Source organism: Coloeus monedula (genome assembly GCF_965178545.1).
Source record: "Coloeus monedula genome assembly, chromosome: 14".
NCBI classification, from domain to species: Eukaryota; Metazoa; Chordata; class Aves; order Passeriformes; family Corvidae; genus Coloeus; species Coloeus monedula.
The window spans coordinates 4,129,762-4,143,084 of record NC_138794.1 but is presented as its reverse complement, the minus strand read 5'-3'; the positions used below and the strand labels follow the sequence as shown (position 1 = coordinate 4,143,084).

Below are 13,323 nucleotides of genomic sequence, written 5' to 3'. Positions count from 1 at the left end.
TCAAAAAGAACTAATTGGGAAGAAAAAATATAAATTTGGTGAAATCAGGCAGAACATCCACATCGAATCATTTAGATGAACACAGATGACTGATCTTTTAGTTGTTTCCATGTTTCTCCACATCTTTGACAATAAGTATCACTTGAACATAATTTTTTAAATACACAGTGGGAAAGCTAAAATTAAATATGTGCCTTCGAAAAAGTCTGATTAAAATCTTGACAATGCAATGTAGTTTGAATACAGCAGAACCTCCTCAGTTGCTGTAACCAGTCCAAAAACATCAATCTGCAAAACCCAGTTGATGCAATTGTGGTAGATGCCAACACCAGCATCCTGCCCCACTACCTCAAGTGTGACTCAACTGTCTTGAATAACCTTTCCCAATATTTTTGGGGAAAAACTTCTGGGTCACATTTTAAGGTTATTACATGCTGTCTTGATCCCTAGTTCACAATTTACTATTCCAAATTATATGCACTTGAAAGTTTAACATTTACAGGGAAACACAGGGAGCTAATGAAAACTAACATTCCAGAGCACAACTTTTCCTCTTCACACTTTAATAGGGAACTAGTGCCAGTTTACCACTGTCAGAATTTACACAGAATCCATGAGGAATGGAGCAAGACAGGAATCCCATTCTGGACTCTTTCTTCTACAAAATGGGCAGAAAAGGAAAGGACAATTCTTGTCCCACGAGCTGGTGTGTGAGGGATGGCAACTAAAATATGCCAAATCCTGAGAGATCTAGAAGGAGAGTGAGCTCCTTAGTGAACACATCTGCTCCCAACTCCTTTTGGGAGCTGGCACCCAACTGAGAAACCATGAACCACAATCAAGCAGGACAATGGTGGCAGCCCTGTTTGTCTGTGTCTCCAGGTGTTTCTTGTTTCTGCTCAGGATGCCACGAGCACAGAGTGGTTTTGTGCTTTGGTAGTTTGGAACACTGACAACATTGTCTCCAGGAATACAAGCAAGGGATACAAAATAGTCACTTTTGACAGACCATCATTCTCTTAAAAAAAAGCCAAATTAGATGACAACTCATAAAAAAAACCAAAATTATGCACACAAAAGGAAAGGTTTGGCATGTAAATGCATATAAATGTATGTATGTAAGTAAGTCCTACTAGCTGCTCACTATAATCCTATTTTCCTGTCATGGAGTATTATTTGGACCATTGCCAATAATAGACATTTATACAACCCTGCTATGCAAACTGCAGCTAAAGACAGGCACAACCAGTTTTGCTTAAACACATTACTTTTGAGCAAAATGTATCAATAAATATTACTATGTTTTTAGAAGCAGTAAAAAGATGTTGCATTAAGTTGTAATGAGGATAACCATTAAAACATACATCCAGTTTTATAAGTGATCCAGTCTAATTTTCATAGGAAATTACTGTTCTCTGATATTAACTGAAATGAGTATGGGTACAGTAAGACAAACATTCAACCATTCATCAGGTTTGCTCTTTGGTTTAGAAAGAAAATGACTGTAAATGGATGTGGCAGAAGTACCAGAAAGGTTTTAGTAAATGAAGTTACAGGAAGGGATTGTTTCAGACATCTGTTCTTCTACCATTTGAAGAAACTTCAGAAGATACTGAATATATGCATGTGTGCTTGCAAAAAGTACTGCTCACGAATGAGAACAGATTAACCTTTGAAAAAAATAATCAGTGAGAAAGGGCACAGGATAGAGTGTGCACATACAGTTTTGGTCTTGGTGCTTTAGAATTTTTCAGAGTTCATTTATCAGAAATGATTCCCCTCAGTTTTTATTTTGTACAAATGCCACATTACATTCTTAACTGGACTCTTGAATCTACCGTAATTTCTAATTTCTAGAAAGTGCCCCATGTGTGTGTTAGATGTTTAGAAGTGACAAGTTAGTGGCTTCTGTCCCACTGCAGATAATTTTATAGCTACAAAGAGGTACATTTATGACCCAATGGTAAAAACTGTTTGTGGATAAAGCTCTGTTTTACCAGAATATAAATCAAAGATACCCATCTGACAGAGAAATACAGCAGACACCTACTGAACTAAAAATATTTCTTCCTCCTTGCCCCTCTAACCTTTCTTTCAGGTCATCCAAGCAACGCTGAAGATGAACTTCTCCTGCTGTCACCAGCACATGTTCTCCTGTCTCCTGGATTAAAACTTGCACACACGGATCAGCTTGGTTTAAAAGCTTCATCCCTCTGACCAGCTGAGGCATATCACCTGGCAAAAGAGGGTATTATTAACAAAGGAATACTGGAAAAGAAATACTCAAAATAGGGTAGACTTAAACTGAGAAATAGTAACACTCATTTTTATGGAAGCCTAAACAAGAAGAGGTATTTTAGGAATAAAAAAAACTTTCAGTGGGCAATTTTCTGCTTATGAGTCACGCAGAGCAGCGTGGGGTTTAAGAGCAGCAACTGAAAACGTAAGCTGTACTCAGAATTTGTCACCAACAATTTATGTGCTGATGACAAAATTCACATCATACAATTATAACCACAGTACACACCACACTTCAATGGACTGCACATTTTTTGTTTACACAGCTTTACAACAGGTTTAGTAGAACAAGTCAGCTATTGACTATGACTATGCTATGTTGCTTCCTATACTCAATTAACTTCAGATACAGCTCATGAACAGCTCACAATCAATAAAACCCCTGAATTTTATCGAAATGAAGTGATTAAAAAAATTCAGGACTTCACTCCTCATTTTCACAGATTATCAAATTATAACCTTTCTTATCTATTACAACTTTTGAAAGTCATCTTTCAAATAATTGTGTCTTTCAAATAATTGCATTTCCTTGCATTCTTTAAAAACTAAGTGTAACAACATCTAAATTGCTAATGCTTAAAATGCTCCAAATACATAAATAATAACATTAACATTACTAAAATAAAAGTAAAAAGTATTCCATAAGGATTACTTAGAAGGTATAACAGCAAGTAAAGCACAGGAAGGATTTTAAAGTAGCTGGAAGCCACTAGAAAGCTTTAAAGCAATTAAAATCTGAAAAGGGGGAAAATCAGGAATGTGAGAGCTTTTCAGTGAAACAAATCACAGCTGTCCCTAAAATGAAGGTGTTTGAAAAGAGCTGTCTTAAAGTTAATGGAGAATGAACAAGCACAGCTGAGTCAAATTTGGCTAGATTACATCAAAGCTATACATAAACACCTCATGTCAGCAGCCTTCCATAATGAACACAATTTAAAGAAATTAATTATGAATTCTTTTTTTATTTTACATACGCACTAGAGAATACCCCAGGGCTTTCCAGGAATGTATATTCATATTCAGAGGGAAGAGTGATATTAAACTTGTCATTCACTTGGAGACTATTAAAAGAAATATGATATTGCTTATTTACTGCTGAGCTTGTAAGGGTGTAATAGAAAAGTACCCTTGGAAAAAATGCAATGTTAGTTCACATGGCCAACACAGTTGAACAGAGAATTTCAACTTTGTCTCTGCATTTAAGCTCACAGAGTGATGAGTACTTTTTTTTTTTCCTTTTAGAGTTTATGGTAACCATACAGGAAGATTTTGACAGGAGTGTGAAGACATGCAGTAATTTTATAAAATGTACATAGGGAAATAATTTCTATTTATATGAGTCATTTTTCCACATAAGCAGATGCAGCTTTGAAGCAGGTCTGATGTGGCAGTCCAATGCACACATGTGACAATGTGTTAGGGCCACCTCAAGACTACAACAGCTCTCTGGGCAACTGCAATGGCCACATTTTGCTTGTCTTCTACTTATTGCAGGCTACAGTGGATTTTCAGGAAAACTTCTGCAAGTATAACCTTCAGGCTTCTGTCCCCCTAACAAATTTAGTTCAGATCATAAACTCAGAAGTTACCAAAAAGGACAAACTAAGTAGTGGTACAAGAATGAGCCAGCTTCATTTCTTAAGGAACAAAAATTACCCCGAAATTGGTCAGTAGTTCTAGAATTACATTTCTTTTAACATTTTGAACTTAATGCTACACTCAGCAGAACCAGTAATTTCCAATACTTTCAAAACTGCTTTAACAAATGTAGGATGTACAATGTATGATTATCTGTTACTCAAGCACATGAAACAAATAGCTGCCAAGCTGTCCAACAGCTCTCTAAAAAACCATGTAATCTTAGTGTTAAGAGTATTTTGCAACTGAACATAAAGCCAGTTATTTTGGTTCTACCAACACTACAACAACAAATGGAAACTGGGCTGAAATTCAAACAAAGCCAGAGATATCCCACTCTCAGGTTTGAAAGGAGTGGGGTGGGGGCATCAAGGAGAAGCAGTACTGCAAATCTGCACCACAAGCTTAATGACACACACACAAGAATGGCAGCAGACGTGGAGAACCCAGAGATCTGCTCACCTTCACAGTGAAGGAACACTGAACTGTTAGCACCATGTAGTGTCTGACTTGTGGAACAGCTGTCACAAAAGGGCACAGCAAGTTCTCCTGTGTCTCCTCAGCTACTGAGACACGAGCAAGGCAGCTGCAGCAACTCACATGCAGCCCTCCAGGCAACGTATACATTTATTTTATATTGGGCAAGTCTCTGATCCAGTGGCTAGATCATGAACCAGCCAAATCACTGAGGGCTGGAAGCTGCCCTGCTGCCACCCTGAGGTGGTGTTACCATCCCTTTCCTCCTTCAAGCTTACTTGGATGTTTCGGTTCAACAGCTACTCGCACAATCGGGGTGGCTTCGAAGTTGAGAGGTGTAAATGGTGGACAAGCAGGTGATGTTGACAGTGTTGCAGACTTCAGCACAAAATCTTGCAGGCCTCCTATTCCTAATAGAAATTGGAAAAAAAAAAAATGGCACAACAACAGCAACAAAAAAATCACCGTCATATTAAATGAGAATAAAAACATGATCATCGAGTCAAAAAAAGGTAAAATCATTCTCCTTACAAAAGTAAGATTCAAAAATTCCTCACTGTTCATATAAAATATCTGTTAAGATACTTGTGCATAAACTGGGTTCTTAAGTCTCTGGTGTGACATTTGATATTTAGTCTCACAGTTCCCACTGCATTCCCTCAGTATTTTAAAAGGCATGTTTATAGCTCTGAAGAACAGAAAGGACATGAGGACTTTTTTCCCTTCTAATATGTCCAAGCCTTTGTACAGCTCAGACTTAATTCTGGTGGCTTAAATTTAGAAAAATTTACACTGCAAGAGGCCTGCAATGGTCATCTAGTCCAACTTCCAGGCCAAAGCAAGGCAAACTTCACAGTTAGATCAAGTTGCTCAGGACCTTATCCACTCAAGGTTTAAAAACTTTTCACAATGGAGACTGAACATCCTCTGTTGGAAACTTCCTCCAGTGCTTCATTATTATTATTGTTAAGAATGCTCTTTTTTTTTCTTCCCACCCCCTCATGCCCATTTGGGATTCACTTTTTTCCCAACTTGATTCTTGTAAAAATGAATTCATCCTGTTGTAAGCTATTAATCCTCATTCTACATCGTTTATAATGCTGACAAGTTGATGAAAAGTGAACTTAAACTGTAGTGATATGAAAAAAAAATAGAAAAAAATACTACCTATAAATCTGCAGAATAGCTGCTGTTAATGCATACTAAGTTTTGGCTGGCTGGCACATTTAAGAGGATTTGAAATTATTGCCTCCAAATTCCCAACCAACTGCACATCATTCATAATTTAGTCAAAGCTATTAAAACACGACTAGAAGTGTTTGAATAATAAAGACAACAAATAAAGTTGATATCAATTTATACAATGGCTTTTCCTGATGCTCCTTCAATCATAAGCAGTGAGCGTTGCAGTTCTAATGGAGTATTAATTAAATCAGCATGTGACTTCTAATACCATGAGAAAACTGAAACCTTCAGCTCATAATCTATACCTGCTTAAAAATTAAATTCACATGGTAGACTGCAGTATATTCATGCTCCTTCCTCCTCATTCTCTCCTACATGCCCAAGCAGTTCTTCACCCCAACTCCCCATTATCACCCTAATACTTTTCCAGGTTTTTTTTCAGGCTTAGCTTTCTTCATTTGAAGCCAGAAACAAAGAGGGTCAGCTTCCACCCTATGAGATCATGCAGGAGTTTGAGTTCTGGAGAGCCAGTCTGCTGCAGAGTTTCATCTGCAGAATCAGGCTGTTTCTCCAGCTCTGGATGCCTGGCCAGCAGGATAATCCAAAACCCAGAATGTCATTATATAAGAAAACCTGCCTCAAAATAACTGGAAGCAGAACAACAATCAATGGCTTTAAATGCAGGATTGCAGATGCTACAAAGAAAATAAATCTGTATAAACTCTGTGTTGCACCTGACCTATGACCAGCATGTATTTCCTCTTTTTCACTTATTCAACATGTGGTTTGAATGAAAAACAAATGCTAGCTCATCATCACCACCAGGGACTGAGAAAAGGGATGGGTCCATTTTATTCTGATCTTCTCCAGCTGGTAAAATGAAAATGATTTAGAATGGGAGGTGAACAGCTTCTTTGCACAGTGTAATGTGAACCAGAGAAATAAAGTTACCAAATCTTACTTCAGACAGACTCACTCTTTTCTTAACACGTTCCTGTACTCGTACTGTCATAAAGAAAAATTAAAGCTTTTGCTCTTTTGTTTCACATTTGAAAGTAAAACTACATGAAATGTAAGTGTCTGGCACCCAATAATACACTAAAAATAAAAATCTCAGCCAGTTTTCATGAAAATCTGTTAGGCTTACAACCTGAGTGTTTTAATTGCTGAAGTGTGTGAGCTAACACAGAGCTGTGTCCAGCCATGTTGAATCTATTTAATTTACAAATTCTTAGTAACAAATGTTGGAAAAAATCCATAAATGTTCTTGGACACTCTTTTTGCATAATATGTTTACTAAGTAACTGCTAATGTGTTTTCTGAATAATATTAGAGGAAGATGTAACACAACTAATTCCAAAGTACCACATGACAATGGAAGAATTCTACTAATTATGATGATACATAAATCTTAAACTTAGTTTTTGTCCAGCCCACTGAAAGCTGCACATACTACTTGAGATCAAAGATCTCAAATGTTTCTCAATATGTTACTCGAAAGGTCTTAGAAAAGTCACTCCGAATTTAAGCCTTAATAAAAGGCTGATAATGGTAAGTAAGACCTTCAGAGGTTGGTGGTTTGTGCTTTTAAAAGCAGACTAAATAATGGGTCAGGGAGAATTATTACACAGGTGGGGAAATATGAGATTTACAAAGGTTCTTCTTTTGTTGAGTCCCTTCTCTGACTGGCCCTAGAAGATAAGAATACTAAATCAAGTGTACACCAACCTGTACCATCAGATATTAACATGTGATAGAAGCTAAATGGTAAAAAGAGATGAGAACATCATGGCTGAAATTTTCAGAAGGAGTAGGAGTTTTAAGACAAGTCTCAGTTTACTTTTCACTTCTATGTCTTGCTGGTAACCACTACACCTTACACAGTAATTTTGCTGCCTTTAAAGATGAAGTATGCTTTTCCAGCTCAATTCAGCTACAAAGATCTGAACACATAACAGATCAACTTCAAGGTATATGTAATTAGTTTCCCTTGATGTAGAAAGATTCAGGTATTTAATGTTCTTTCAAGTTGCAAAAAAAATGAAGCAGACACCACCATCATGCTAAAGTTTTTCAATCAGATAAGGGAATAATTTAGTTTGCAGTGTGAAAAATCAAACAAAGAAGAATGAAAGCTGTTTAAATTTTAACTTCTGCCACATTGTTACTAGCCTCAGCACATTAGTTCAGTCGATCTTTATCTTCTCTCACTGATGATATCACCACTTAAGAATCCCGGGCTGCTTTGGAATGGAGACATGTCAAACTTTGGACTAACACAGTAAGGAACTAAGTAAAGCAGAAAGCTCATGTTAATCTGCCCAGCAAGACTCTGTCTCCACTGAAATCTATCATTTCTTATCAATGATACCTCTTTAGAAAGATTAAGACCTTATGATATGTAAAGCCTACCCCGTTTAAATGCTCCATGCAGTTCAGCATGTATCAGTGCAGACAGACCATTCATGTGAATTATGTAGGTGTGATGCAAACTTTTGTAAATCTACCCAGCCTGAAATCTCAAAGTGAGCATGTGCCTTTTGTTTCAGCGGGACTGTACAAACACAGTGACACCTCCATAATTTTCTTTGACCTGTAATACAAATGCTTCTATAACTCCCTGTCAGAGACATTTTAAAATAAATATCTTTAAAAGGTGATTTTAAAAATATGTATGAGAAAAATTCACAAATCCACGTTAAAAGTATGATTGCATCTAGATGTTTCCAGTTTATTCTTAAAGTAAATAGGCTAAAGGCCGACTAAAACAAACAGAAGAACAAACGTTATTTGCCAAATAATATTAAAATAATAAAATTTAAGGAAAATGCCTTCATATCAATCATCATTCTTCCTCAAATCTATGCAAATAATTCTTCTCTTCCCAATATCTAGCATAAGACTACAAAAGATTATACCATTTGCACACTGTTAGCTGTTAAGGTGACTAATATTGGTTCACTGTAGCCAGATCAACTTTAAGCATCAGCCTCCAGCCTTCCATTACTGTGCCTAATTTAAAAAAAAAAAAAAAAAAAAAAAAAAAAAAAAAAAAAAGAAAGGAGGGATTTTGTAGGGGGAAAAGTGGCCTTTGGTAGGATTAAACTCAGTTACAATAGTATGCTTTTCATATTTCAGGGATCTTAAAATGTTTTACTAATCACCAGGATTAAATGATGGTAACTGTAGGGACAAGTAGCTCCTATGGTTTAAGAACACCTTGTATTACATGTTTATCACCTCAGATTTTAAGCATGTTTCTCTTGTGTCTCATGGGCACTGCAGAGAGACATCTGAGGGCAGAACCTGACCTTTCTATATTAGAAACTATTTCTAGAAGGGAAGGGAATGTAAATCAGGACACAGACCACATTCTAGTTGAGATTTCATCAACTTTTTCCATAATACACACCACATGTTAGCACAGATTGCTGGTGAGCCTCCTCATCTCTAATTGTGCACTTCCCCCTCAATTCTTACTTGCTTCCAAGGCAAGGGAAATTGCTTGTATGGACAACAGTGTGTTGTAAGGTATGTCCATGGTTTCAGCTGCTCTCAGTGCTTTCCAACCATTTTACAGAAAAGTTAATTGAACTTTTTCTTTTTCCTTTTTCCCAATGTGATTTTTCTTTTGAGCTGGCCTCTAAAAATCACCAGTATCCAACAGACTGTAGAACTATTTGACCCAGTTTCTACCCAGGTTTCAAAAACACAAGTTCTACCTGAATATGCACAAGAGATTAACACGAATTCAGTTTCTCTATACAAAGGTGTTCAGTTGTAATTTTATTGTAAAATGTTACTTTTAGGTTCACAGCAGTTGGAGGGGAAATTGGACTTAACTTTCTGATCAGATGAGAGCAAACTCAGCCATATTATCAATAATGCTACAAGACTCCCCAAGGGGCACAACTGTGGTAAGACACTGAATGCAATAAGCAGCTTTTGACACAAGAAGCAACTCAGTGCTTTACTACTGAATCTCTGAGTAGGTAAAGATGAAAACGTGCTGGAGCACCCCACTGAGTTCTTTCAGGAAAAAACCAGCAGTACAAAGAACAAAGCTGTCTGCCTTCAGAGCTGCAAGGAGAGCAAGAACACGGTCTAAGAGCGTCTTCCACCAAAATATCCTATTACTAGATTATAGTTTCTAGAAGGATTGCACACACATATAACGAGTAAACAAGCATCATTTATCTTCTGCTGAGTGCCTTTGGGAAAAAATACCATATATTTCATTAGGCCCTTAGACTGCATGATAACACACATTGCCTGTGTGTTGACTGAGCTGACAATTCTAATTATCAACATTCCTATGCTTTCTCAGACCAGACTACAATCAATTTCAAGGAAACTAAAAAAAATCATTTTACATTAAACAGTAACATCTTTAAAATGTTACAGTGAATGGCTTGAGATCTACCTGCACTCAGTCTGTGTGAAAAAGCTGACATCGAAGCTGAGCCAGAAATTTGCTTGCTAAAATACAAATTTACGTTAAAGTAAATGGAATTAAACCAAAGTCAGTTAACATTCCAAATCTGGCTTCTGGATTTACAAACTGTTGTAGTCAAGATGAAATATTGATTTCCTTAAGCTGCTTAATGAGACTAATAACTACAGAAGATGAAAGTATTACAAATAATCATGTTTTTCTTACGCTACACAATCATTTCATTTATCATGCCATACTAATTTTTGGAGCTCAAGACTAAAGAAAACGATCCTGATTTTTCAACATCTATGTTTAAGTGTCATTTTAGCATAGAAACCTAGGAATTTCATATTTAAATTTGTAACAGGCCCCCATCCATCTTTATGTATTATGAAATCAATGCACTTGTAGCTCCACAGGAAAAAAAAAAAAAAAAAAGGAAAAGAAATCTTTACTCCAATTAAAGCTACTTTAATCTTTTAACTGTAAAGCATTCTTGATAAAGGGACTGAACAGCACCTTTTGTGGTTTTATAAAATGGTTCATAGCTGTCCTCAGCAGTATACATGCAATATATTTTGCCTGAGCCCACACATTAAAATTCCTTTCCACACACCAGCTCAACTTGACATCACTTGAAAGCAGCAATACTGAGCAACAGTAAAAATGTGGACAGCTCTTCCTACAGTGTGACCACACTGGCACTCACTTCAGTTATAGCCTGTATGTCAAATTAATGCTTCCATTACTGCATGTGGAAAGCATTTAGCACCATACAAAATTCTCCAAGGGTTTCTGAAACACAAACCAAATTTTAGATTTATAATTACTTTAAATAAATTATTTTAATTTGACCTGACAGCAACACATCTGAATTTACTTAATTTTTTTTAAAAATTACTACCAGAACTTCAGCACCAGTTCAGAAAGGTTGTTGTCCCAAACAAATGGAATTTAGGAATAGTTGTTTCAGCATATTTACTTTGATAATCTACAAGTCTTTTGAAATGCTGAGTTGTTGTTCTTGAGGGTTTTTACTAAGTAGTAGTAAATGTGCTTTTATAAACAAACTAACAAAATTGCATATTGCACTGGAAAACAGATCAGCTGAATACTTATGGAGCATCCTATGCAAGGAAGAAAATTTGCCCAGAAATCCTCTGAGGAAAAGGGAAGTCTTCTAGACAGCAGGGGTTTAACTATGCTCTCTGAAGACTCAATACATCTCTTTGTGAAGATGAGAAATGTTTCAGGTGTAGCTGTAGAGGCCTCCCTGCACTGTTCACACATGCTAGCCCATCTACTGCTGGTTCCTACTGGTAAAATGAGAAAACAATTAAACCACAAAAAAAACCCAAAACCCCCCAAAACCCCCCAATAACAACAACAAAACAAAACCCCCCTCCATCAACAAAATTCAAGAAAACATTGAAGTGTTTGGTAAAAAACTTTAGACTTAGGCTTGATATGAATACCTAAGTTTGCAAAAGGAACATATACCAAAAGATCTAAATTTCTTCCCTCAAGGTTGCAGAAGAAAAAGACAAATCTCCAGCAGTCATCTGGCAAAGACACATCTGATGTTGCTATTTTGGATTTTAAAAAGGAGAGAAAGTTATTTAAAACCAACTTCTCTGGCTAGTTACATTAGAAAAAAGTAGAGCAATTCTTATTCTACAGTTTTGCAGGACCACCATCAAAACATCAGCTGTGCACACACACTCAGTTCTGGAAATCTATTAAAATAGGATTGCATGTTACAGGATCATGAATAGAGGAGGTATCAGAAGTATTAATCAAAACAATCACTTCTCACTTTATTTCAATGTTTTTTTAAAATATTTCACCTACATTGAAGGTACAGATGTTCAGAAGGCAGAGGAGGGGGAGGCAGCAGCCCGAGGCCGAGAAGGGAAGCATGGAATCAGTTGTGCTCTATCAGATTGAGCATGAAAACTGTTTAACATTAAAAGAAAGGAGATGGAGGCAAAGCCTTTCTACTTGAACATGTAGCAAAGTTCAATATTTATTTCTAAGTAGATAATAGAAGGCATAAACCCCCATACAATATTTTAGTATTTTTATGAGAGTACTGGAGGCAAGATGCAAATGAGCAAAGATCTAAAGTTCGGGTTTTCAGCACCACAGAACACTTAATTCTTCTAATTTCTTGACCAAATGCTTCCCACAACAGATCAAAACTACTAATCTCAGCTAATAGATCAATAACATCAAATGATTTCTTCATACATCGGACTAGTTATAGCATAGCCTAAAAACCAGCCAAAGAGAAAATGCCATTTTAGGCTTTATTCAGTTTTAGTAATGTCTCCTGAAAATGGGCAGACTTCACGTATATACTGTTTTCTTAAACTGAAGATTGTAAAATATAACTAACATCTGTTACTTCCCAGAATCAGTCATAAGTGGTGTTAAAATTAATGAGGCCTTCAGGCTCTGATCTTGCAAAGAATTAATTCTAATCTGCAGAAGTCTTGGAGGTTTTGTCATGTTTGCCTAGAAAAAGCCACATGAACACATTCCTACAAATTCTGCATTACACACTCCAGGTACATGGGGAATTTTAGAATCTGCCACTAGAAGTGTCAACTACAAAAGACAGTGGCAGATAGTTTAAAAGCTCATTAAATTTTGTCCATCCATGTGCTGATTTATGTTTAACTGTAGAATCCCAATATACTTGATTTATATTTCATTACTTAAAAAAAGAACATAAGGCCTTTATCATTCAATACATCAGGTAAAATGCAAATACAGACTAATCAGTTACGAGGGTATTTCAGACATCACAGGCAGAAGCAGCACACTGATTACCAAATGTGTACAACATCCTGTGGGAAATGCCTGAGCCATTGACCATTTATCCTGTTAACTTGTAAGACATGCAAGTAACTAATTAAAATTCAATTTTCCAAGACCTGACCCAATGCCTAATTCTCTCTTTTAAAGGCAATCTCCCCACCCCCCAACACATCTGTCTGTAAGTGATTTATGCTGGCTGATTTTGCTGCCTTGGGAAATATGGCTTAGAGTCTTCCAAAGCACCATGAATAATGGACCCCTTCAGTCTGCATTATGCAGAAATTGATGTTTATTTTAAATACAATAATTTTCAAGAGGCATAAAGAAGAATATAACATTTCACTTCAAGCTAAAAGAAACCTTTAAGTAGCTCATTTGCAGTTACACAAGCAATAATATTTTGGGAAATAATTAATCAGAAGGATTCTAACCAAATAAAGCACCTTTCAAATGTCTCAGATTAGGAC

The 13,323-nt window shown here is 36.4% G+C and overlaps 1 protein-coding gene across 1 annotated transcript in view; it reads right to left on the bottom strand.

Moving 5' to 3' along the window:
- EFL1 (elongation factor like GTPase 1) overlaps positions 1-13,323 on the bottom strand; it is a 65,138-nt gene that overhangs the window by 15,796 nt on the left and 36,019 nt on the right. Inside the window, exons 16-17 of the mRNA XM_082291048.1 lie at positions 4,692-4,823; positions 2,088-2,235 (exon numbers count right to left, since the gene is read on the bottom strand). Of these exons, the coding sequence (XP_082147174.1) occupies positions 2,088-2,235; positions 4,692-4,823 (280 nt within the window). The remainder of the gene's footprint in view (positions 1-2,087; positions 2,236-4,691; positions 4,824-13,323) is intronic.